Source organism: Schistocerca piceifrons, chromosome 6 (assembly GCF_021461385.2).
Source record: "Schistocerca piceifrons isolate TAMUIC-IGC-003096 chromosome 6, iqSchPice1.1, whole genome shotgun sequence".
NCBI lineage: Eukaryota > Metazoa > Arthropoda > Insecta > Orthoptera > Acrididae > Schistocerca > Schistocerca piceifrons.
In genome coordinates, this window is record NC_060143.1 from 291,838,239 (window position 1) to 291,848,634 (window position 10,396).

The window sequence follows — 10,396 nt, forward strand, 5'->3', positions numbered from 1 at the left end:
CTAATGTAGGAATTTTATGCCTGTCCATTTTGTAAATAAACTGTGTGATTTGCGAGCTGTATACAGCTGAAAACTACCACTGGAGAACACTGTAATTGCAAATCACAAAGTATACGGGCAAATCACATTAACCAACACCTCCAATGTAATGTTGGCATTGTGTGTTGTGTGGTTGGTTTTAGCAACTGCATCGATGTCAGGCTACCTCCTCTTGTGTGAGAACAGCTTAAAGCTATCACAGCAAGTTTAAATGTATGCATTTCAAGAAATCATGTGTCACATACTGTGTAGTTTGCATTTATCACCTATAGCTGCAAATTATCACTGAAGCGCGATGTGGTCAAGTATATCTCGCATGTTAAATGGCATGGTCCGAGTGACGATGGCCTTACCCCTCTGCCCCTGAAGCAAGTTATCAACTGTATTTATGTAACGGTTGAATTCACCAATGGCAGTTAAAATTAAGCAATCTTAAAAATAGTACTGTCTGTATTTTTGTTTATTACTGAGCAATTAAACTACACTCTTAAGAAGCTCTTTATGTTATTTGATGCTTTTGGATTCAGCTATTGATTAGTACAAGCATATTCTTATTTTTTTAATGTATACTACTGACAAAATGAAATGACTAGCACATGGACAAGGGAAGAAATATAAAGCTAATGTAGGAATTTTATACCTGTCCATTTCGTAAATAAGCCGTATGATTTTTAAGCTGCATACAGCTGAAACTGCCACTGGAGATACTTGATTCATGTTACATACTGCCTGGAGTCCACAGTTTGATGACCACTGCTTTAGAGCTATATCTTGTAAAAGGAAACCTTGTTTATTTACTCTCTAAGTGAACTGGGCATGGAGTGTTTGCTGCTCCCACATATGAAAAGCCTCTATATAGATGGACGTTTGCTTAGTGCAGCCAATAGGTTCATAATCCAGATGGCCTTATCTTTTATGCTACAAGTCCGCACTATTTGACTGCAGTACTGATTTTGCTTCAAATTCTAGTCATATAATTGGTCTAATCAGTGCATTCCATTTGCTAACAACGCACTAGCAACCAAAGTTTTTGACAGCATTGCCTGTCGAGTGAAATTGAATGATATTTTCTACTATGTTACTAATAAATAGTAGTTTTGTGCTTTGTTCAGGTACAGAAATTGGCAAGACTGGTGCCTGTCTGCAGGGCCGGTGCAAGGCATGTGCGAAACTTGCGGCCGCATGGGACGGCACTTTCCGAGGGGCGGCAAATCTGACCCCCCCCCTCTTTCTTTTTTTGGGGGAGGGGGGGGGGGGGGGGCAAACTCAACATTCATGCCCAAGAGGGGGTTCAAAACCAAACCTCGGATGGAGCAGCTTCAGGAACTGTGGCATGGCGCCTCGACTACCTGCGGCCACCCCTGTTGAACAAGGGGAGGGAGGAGGACTAATTTCTTCCTCGCCACTGTGGCAGCACTGTCGTGTTTATGCTGGAGGAACAGAGAGGGGGAAGCAGTCTGGTGTACATGCCAGTATTCTTATGAGTGGAGTGCTGCCAGCCTGTTACGCGCCGTGCGTTTACTCACAATTAATTTTGCAGAAGACGAAATCTAATTTGGAAATTCGAATGCAATGTTTGATACTGCGATTACATGTTAAGCCTGAAGCAATTTTGCTAAGCCCTTCAATAGCAGCTTCCGAGTGGTTTATTCTTCCCACATTATGGAAAAAAAAGGTTGAACATTACTACAGTCAATGTCCAACACATGCAATGGCTAGTATTCCAATTGGGTTAATACGCTGCGAGTAATTACAAGGGATAAAGACATTACTAATAAGCCTGGGATAAGTTGGGTTTCGACGTATTTTTGAAAATTTTTGCTATCTGTTTCTGAGTGACAATCGAACATTTTGTTTTTGAGCCATGATACACCTGTCTCCGCCTACATGAACAACAATTAAACTCTGACTAGCACTTTTGTTTGACAATACTACTGACACACTATCACTTTGCCAACATTTATTTACTGTATAATGTCTGTGAATCCATGTTTCATCTTAGTAAACTACTGGTTGCTTTGATTCTGATGAAAACGTGAGAAAGTATGGGCTTTTAGAAACAATGCCCTCTTGTCCGCACAAAACAAAATGTTAATTTTGACGTCTTCTAAAACAAAAATCCATAGACAGAACATTGCTTCTAAGGGTTTCCTTGCTAGCTTTGAAGCTCATTTCTGTTTGATAAAAGTTGTGCAGTTTTCACAAAGTTCATATTTCTTTCTATTGCTCGTAATGCCATAGAAATTGCTGCCTCATAATACATTTATCCATAACATCAGTCACATACTTATTGTGAGCTTCTTGCTTCTTCTTCTTCTTGGGTGCTAGTTTAACCGTGGCCTCACTGTAGCTCGTCATGTGACCTAGTTCCTGGCACTGCTGCGTCACCACTTCGCCTTTCCAGGCAGTAGGTATTGTTACATTCTCTACAACAAAAACTACAGAAATTGTTTTGGTAGTTGGCCAAGGGAGTCAAGATTGGTCAGAAGCACTTTCATTGTATTTCATAAGAACAGAAGAATTGGTGCGTCCAAATTTCTTGCAACTTGGGATGTAGTATACAGAGAAGTTGCAGCATTAGAAAATTGTAGCGAAATGCAGGAAGATCTGCAGCGGATAGGCACTTGGTGCATGGAGTGGCAACTGACCCTTAACATAGACAAATGTAATGTATTGCAAATAAATAGAAAGAAGGATCCTTTATTGTATGATTATGTGATAGCGGAACAAAAATTGGTAGCAGTTACTTCAGTAAAATATCTGGGAGTATGCGTGCGGAACGATTTGAAGTGGAATGATCATATAAAATTAATTGTTGGTAAGGCGGGTAGCAGGTTGATATTCATTGGGAGAGTCCTTAGAAAATGTAGTCCATCAACAAAGGAGGTGGCTTACAAAACACTCGTTCGACCTATACTTGAGTATTGCTCATCAGTGTGGGATCCGTACCAGATCAGGTTGACGGAGGAGATAGAGAAGATCCAAAGAAGAGCGGCGTGTTTCATCACAGGGTTATTTGGTAACCGTGATAGCGTTATGGAGATGTTTAGCAAACTCAAGTGGCAGTCTCTGCAAGAGAGGCGCTCTGCATCGTGGTGTAGCTTGCTCGCCAGGTTTCGAGAGGGTGCATTTCTGGATGAGGTATCGAATATATTGCTTCCCCCTACTTATACCTCCTGAGGAGATCACGAATGTAAAATTGGAGAGATCTGAGCGTGCACGGAGGCTTTCAGACAGTCGTTCTTCCTGCGAACCATATGCGACTGGAACAGTAAAGGGAGGTAATGACAGTGGCACGTAAAGTGCCCTCCGCCACACATCGTTGTGTGGCTTGCGGAGTATAAATGTAGATGTAGATGTAGAATAGGTAAGTGCTTTTCATATAATGTACAATTAGTATTGCCCATTCACGTTACTCATAAGTTAGAATTTTTCTCTTTCAAAAATTGCCAAGTCAGTGAATAAGCATGCGTCACAAAAGCTAAAATGAAAATAAAGTGAAGAAAAGTGAAATGATACGGCGATGACTAATTTGTTACCCCTTATTCCATAATCAGACATGAAAGATCTAATATATTTTGACTAGCATTAGTACCCGTCGATGCCCAGGTGTGTATTTATTTCATTATTATGTTACTCCATTTCCTTATTCTTCCTCTCTCCATTGTCTTCTTCCCCACTCTTTGACCTGCGCCTGTAGTGAAATTCGGCCTGAAATTCAATTTCATGCAGCTCAATTCTTATGACTTCATCTCCTGGACAGTGCATCTTACAGCAATATAATTTTCCATTTACATGCAGTGGAATATCAGGAAATTGTCTGCGAAGTGTGTTGCAAATAAAGTTAGTACACTGACATCAACAGTTAGTTTCACATAATCCTTCTTTACAGGCTGGATTGAAACATGTCCAACGGTAGAAAAAGACTGTCTGGCAGTGAATATAGGAAAAGACAGGTGCTGAAGGAAGATTATGATAAGAAGCAAAAGGATGCACTACAATGATATTTCAAGCCAAAGAGAGAATGACCTAACAGCAGCGAGGGTGGAAAAATAGATCCTGAAAGTACAGAAGCTAGTGGAGCTATTGCATCTACATCTTTATCTTCAGGACATGACCAGAAAGTTGACGAACTCATTACTGTGAGCACCGCATACAGTAACAATGCTGATGGTGGGCCATCCACAACACGTTCAACAGACCTCATCTGGACTCAAGACCTGCTTTGTGACGAAAGCTCCGAGATTGAAACATCAGGCAGAACTGAAATTAGGCGACCCGATTCGGAAAATACTGGAGGAACATCAGCTGAGGTACTCACCACTGGAGAAGGGATTGAAGGCGAGCCTAAACTGGAAGACACAATTGACTCAGATCCTGGAAGATGGCCAGAAATTGTTACCGACTGCATTTGAACAACTTTAGTCATGCGAGGTCCTCCCGAGCGCATTAAGGAAGCTGAAGAATGTCCTAAAACTGCAGACAACCGGCGATTCAGTCCTGTGCGCTATAGCTATTCTTTGAAGAATTTAGAAGAAGCAGATAGACATTGGTTGGTGTACTCAAAGAGCAAGGATGCTGTGTTCTGCTTTTGTTGCAAACTTCTTTCGTTATCTACAGTAAAAATTGCAAAGAACGGTATAAGCGACTGGCAGCACCTTGCTTCGTATATCTTAAGTAAGGGGAAGTCTACTGAGCATTTGAATGCACATAAAAAGTTGATCATGTTTTCCGAGGGACTTAAAAAGTCACAAACTGTCAACACCCACCATCAAAGACTTCTGAATGCTGAAAGCAAACACTGGAAAAATGTTCTTTAGCACTTAATAGCAATAATTCATTTCCTGAGTCGGCAGTGTCTGTCTTTGAGAGGAAGTACAGATACACTCTTTCAGCCTGGCAATGGAAACTTCTTGAAACTCGTTGAATTATTCGGAAAGTTCGACACTATGGTGATGGAGCACCTGCACAGAACAAAGCAAGGTGAGAACAAGGGTCATCATTATCTTGGAAAAGAAACACAGAATGAAATAATTCATGTTATTGGATCATCTACAACCAACAACATTCTATTAATGATGAAATCTGCGAAGTATTACAGTATAATTCTGGACTGCTCACCAGATATTTCAAAAGTTGAGCAGATGACAGTTGTGGTACGTTTCGTCCAGGAGACAAGACTCGACAGGGTATATGATGTCCAAATTCGGGAGCATTTCCTGGGATTTCTTCCAGTGCCCGTTTCTTGACGCTGCACTTTGATGCATGTCGTACTCAAGTTCATGGAAGATAAAAAAAATCCTATTGCATAATATGAGAGGGCAAGGATACGACAATGGAGCAAACATGAAAAGAAAGAAGTCCGGGTCCCAGAAAAGAATTTCAGATATGAACAAGAGAGTATTTTATGCACCACGTAGCAGTCACTCATTGAATCTTGTAAATGATGCCACTATGTCTTTTAAATATGCTGTTTCCATGTTTTCGACAGTGAAAAGCTTGTATGACTTCTTCTCGTCCTCCATTCGATGTTGGGATGCCTTGAAGAAGTATTTGCCTAACAAGTCACTAAAGCCACTGAGCGATACTAGGTGGGAAAGTCGCATCGATGCACTTACTCCCCTGAGGTTTCAAATTGGAGGTGTTTATGATGCACTGGTTCAGATATCAGAAGAAATTGATGGCATGACCATTCACGAAGCAATGTCACTTGTGAATCAAATGAAAAATTACACCTTTCTCACTTCTCTGGTAATCTGGTACGACATTCTGCTTCACATCAGTGTAGTCAGTAACACCCTCCAGACCACTGATATAAATGTTCCTGAGACCGTGGAAATGCTTGAAAAAACGAAAGCATATTTTGAGATGTGCAGAACAGAAGAAACGTTTGTGTCTTCCTTGATGGATTCCAAAGAATTGGCTAAAGAATTAGAGCTAGAAGATCTAATGTTACCACAGGTAAGTGTTTCCCGGCAACGAAGTAAGAAGCCAATACACGTCATCTATGAAGGAAGGGATGAGACAATAGATGACCCAACAAAATGTTACAAGATTGAATTATACTATTATCTTTTAGATACAGTAACCACATCTTTGGATGAGAGATTCAATCAACTGAAATCTCATTGTGATTATTTTGATTTTCTCTAAAACATTGGCAAGCTGAAGAATGCACCTTCTGACAGCCTGGACACAAAGTGTAGAAACCTCGCAGCAATTTTGCAAGATCATGAGTCAAGTGACATTGATGCACTGGAGTTGAGGGAAGAGCTAAAAGTGCTTTCAACATTGTTGAAACCTGGAATAGGTCCAAAAGAGACTCTGAAGTTTATAGGAAGACATAATTTTTGCCCTAATGTTAACATTGCTCTGAGAATTCTCCTAACACTCCCAGTGACAGCTGTGAGTGGAGAGAGGAGTTTCTCAAAACTGAAATTGATAAAGACATACCTCCAATCAACAATGAGCCAAACTCGTTTGAATGATCCTGCAACAATACTGATTGAGCATGAGCTTGCAGAGGACTTAAATTACACAGATCGTGTGAAAGAGTTTGCACAAGCAAAAGCCAGGAAGGTTCAATTTGTCTAGTATTTTTTAAAATTTTTATATTATGATCAGTGTCTTGGTTATTTACTGTGTTGTTTCTTATTTTGTTCAACATTAAATAGTTATTGTAAATATTATTGTTCAAACCAAATTATCGTTAAATTGTAAACATATTTTGTTTTCCATTGAATACATTATCTGTTCACAACCATTGAAAAATGTTTATTTACATTAACTGTAAGTTCATGCTGCGTGGGATTAGCCGAATGGTCCAAGGCGCTGCAGTCATGGACTGTGCAGCTGGTCCCAGCGGAGGTTCGAGTCCTCCCTTGGGCTTGGGTGTGTGTGTTTGTCCTTAGGATAATTGAGATTAAATAGTGTGTAAGCTTAGGGACTGATGACCTTAGCAGTTAAGTCCCATAAGATTTCATACACATTTGAACATTTTTGTAAATTCACAAGGCTTATTAAAAGTAGCTAGATATCTTCAGTCAGGTTTGACTCCATTTTTGAGCTGGTGCCCAGCGACTGTTTTGTACAAATCTGTAGAGAATGTCACCAATCAGTCGCAATTTTTGTTTTTACTTTCCAGGTATACATAGATTTTGGGCACAGTGTGGCTATTCTCAATGCTATGAGTTATGTTTACATCTATACCGTCATGCTGAACGTAACTGTCAACATGATGGTTTAGATGTAAGCACATATTAAAAGCTTTGAGGTTGGCCACTCAGTGGCCGAAACTTAGGTAGATCTGAAAAGTAAAAACAAAAATTGCAATTGATTGCTGACATTTCCTACAGATTTGTTTAAATAAAATTCCACAAACGTTTTGTAAAAAGCAGCTCGCACGGGGCAGCACTTGGGCTTGCGCCAGCCCTGACTGTCTGTATATGCATCTATGTTACTAGTGAAGCATAAACAATTGTTATAGGAAAAAGTGAATGCTTGAAGCATATTTTACACGTAAGTTAGTTCCTTTCATTTCCGCTGTTTGGGTGGTTGAAGATTTCATGATCTGAGGTTTCATAATCAGACAAGGAGTGAGAGGTAAGTGTAGATTGCAGGTTGGAATTCCACTGCGGCGACTGCAGTGAGAAACTCCCATGGAACTGTAGGCTCTGAAAAAAAAGACAAGAAAATCACTGAACGGGAAGCAAAGAATTGAAGCCCTGATGCTAAATTATAGCTTGTGAAATTTAAAGTACATAGGTGAAAGGGAGAGAAACATCATGGGGACTGGGTAAAGGTGACAAGGAATAGGCGAAAGGGAAACAGCTCTTCAACTTCTCAAATACACTCGAGTTTACAGGATCTAATAAGTTTGACTTGTTACCTGAAGTAGGAGGGGAAGAGTTTCATCCAGCTGTAGTCCACAGTAAGGTGCGGAAGGCTTCTAGTAAAGAAACTAAGTGTAGGTCAGTGACAAAAGAGATAAAAAGGAAAAGAGTCCTGCTGCTGCGTAGTAGCCATGGCAGAGGTGGGGTTCAGATGGTGCAGAGCAAATACTTCACAAGTATTGTGAAGCCAAATGCTAGCATTGGCCAGATGACAGAGGCATAGGGAATGAGTGTAATGATGTTCATAAACAAGATCAAGTGTTCATAGTAGATGGAGCAAGAATCAACTTGGCTAAAGACATAAATTACAGCATTAGGGGTGACATGGATGGAATAGGAGTATCAGCTTCACCCTCAAGTGTGAGTTTTGTGGAGGTCCTACAGCGTCATGATGAGCTCTGGATCAATACTGCTGGGACCTGTGTGAACACAGAGTTGAGCAGGCTGCTGCTGAGTGAAATGAAATCTCATATGTATGTTGCTATGGTTGTAAGATGGGAATTTTCTGGAATTGGCATGTACCTGAATAAGAGAAAGAAAGATAGGTTGATTGAGCTTCTTGCAGAAAATGAACATGGAGCCACCATCATACAAAGAACATCCCAGTGGTTATTGGTGACAGAGGGGTACCTTTATTAGATTAGAGTGAGAAATCAGACTTCCTGTTGTGAAATAAGTTAAAACAATTGAAGAGCCCCGCAAAATACTTAATAATGCATTTAAAAGTAAGGTTAGTTTATTTCACAAAAATATTAGAGGACTGAATGAAAGGTAGGAGAGTTTCTTGTCTCTTTGGAAAATTTAGAGTTCTCTGTTAAGTTACACAGTGTTAAATAAGGTAAATATATAAGATTACATTTTAGCATCTTAATCATGTAGTGCTAACATGGGAAAAGGAGGAGCCGTTACATATATTAAGAAATGACACAAATTCAAAAACAATGAAAAAGCAGATTCTACATTGATTAGCAGACAGAAGTGTGTGCTCATGAATTAATACTGAGAAATAGTTCACTTTTAATTATAACTGTATACAGTTCCCTAGTGGGAAATTTTGAACTGTTTTTGAGGGCTATGGATTACCTATTATGCAATATGTCAGACAGTAGCAAGCAGTTAATAGTCTGTGGTGATTTCAATGTGAATTTTGTAATGGATTCTGAAATGAGAAATGATTTTGAAATCTTATTTGTTTCCTACAGTTTGCTCAAAATAATTAACTTTCCAGCATGGGCAGATAAGGGCAGAAGAACCTTAATTTATAATCTTTTAATATGTGACCTGGTGTGAAATTTACAATAAACCAAATCCTGACATAAAATTTAATCTATTCCACGATAAATTTGTGCAGTTATTTGAAAATAGCTTTTCACATAGGCTAATCTGAAATGACATTATTAAAAAAATCAAGAAACATACACATTAATCAGAAATCAATAATTCTGAAAACAGACTTAAGGCTATTTGGAATGTAGTAAAACTAGAGACGGGACAACAAGCCTCAGAACAGGATAACGTTACTATCAATTTAAATGGAAGGGCTATAAATGTTCAATAACAGGAAGCAATTAAGTTTATTAAATGTTTCTTAAACGTAGTAGAAAATATAGTGACAAACCATTCATGGGAAAAATCCAGAGAGCATCTTGAACTAGCAACTCTCTCACAAAATTCAAACATATGGATGTCTCACCCACTTCTCATACTGAAATGAGGAAAATTATATATTATCTCAAAAATAAAAACTTGTCTGAATTTAATGGGGTTTCCAACAGAGTACTAAAGAGTTGTTCACACATAATAAGCAGTCTTTTCTGAAATACGTAATGCATCACTAAGTAAGAGCATTTTTCCAGAGCGACTGGCATATGACAATGTTAGACATCTCTATAAGAAAGGTGACAGGAGAGATGTCGATAACTACCAACCTGTTTCATTATTGAAATAATTTTCCAAAACTGTTGAGAAGGTCATGTGTTCTAGAATAGGGTCACACCAGAGCAAAAGTAATATCCTCAGTAAATCACAATTTGGATTGCAGAAGAGTTGCGCGCAACTGAGAATGCCATTTACACAAACACTCACCAAATTTTAGAACCACTAAATACCAAAACAGCACCTGTTGATATTTTCTGTGCTCTGTCTAAGGCATTTTATTATGTGAATCATAATATTCTCTTAGATATACTGAAGGTTTATGGAATTGATGGTGTGGCCAGCCAATGGATAAAGTTATACATAACTAAAAGAATGCCGAAAGTTGTATTTAATGTAGGGAAGATTCTTCCGGCTGGGGGAAACTCTCTTATGGTCTTCTACAAGGTTCAGTCTTAGATCGACTATTGTTTCTCATATGTGTAAATGATCTCTCTAGTATACAACAAGTAGAATTAGTCTTTTGTGCATGAAACTAGTATTGTAATCAATCCATACATACATACAGCAGCAGAAGAAATAGTAAATAA

The 10,396-nt window shown here is 39.0% G+C and overlaps 1 protein-coding gene across 1 annotated transcript; it reads left to right on the top strand.

Annotated features, from left to right (window-relative positions):
- Positions 1-5,385: 5,385 nt before the first annotated feature.
- On the top strand, positions 5,386-6,633 carry LOC124803277. Its single transcript, XM_047264460.1, has 2 exons — positions 5,386-6,000; positions 6,205-6,633. The coding sequence occupies exons 1-2, from the start codon at positions 5,386-5,388 to the stop codon at positions 6,631-6,633; spliced, it is 1,044 nt and encodes a 347-aa protein (XP_047120416.1).
- Positions 6,634-10,396: the final 3,763 nt, after the last annotated feature.

Bases quoted from the DNA above. Each gene is read 5' to 3' on its own strand.
- LOC124803277 (XM_047264460.1), top strand. From the start codon at position 5,386: ATGAAAAGAAAGAAGTCCGGGTCCCAGAAAAGAATTTCAGATATGAAC. The intron at 6,001-6,204 runs GTAAGTGTTTCC...AACATTGGCAAG, and splicing joins AAGATCTAATGTTACCACAG to CTGAAGAATGCACCTTCTGA.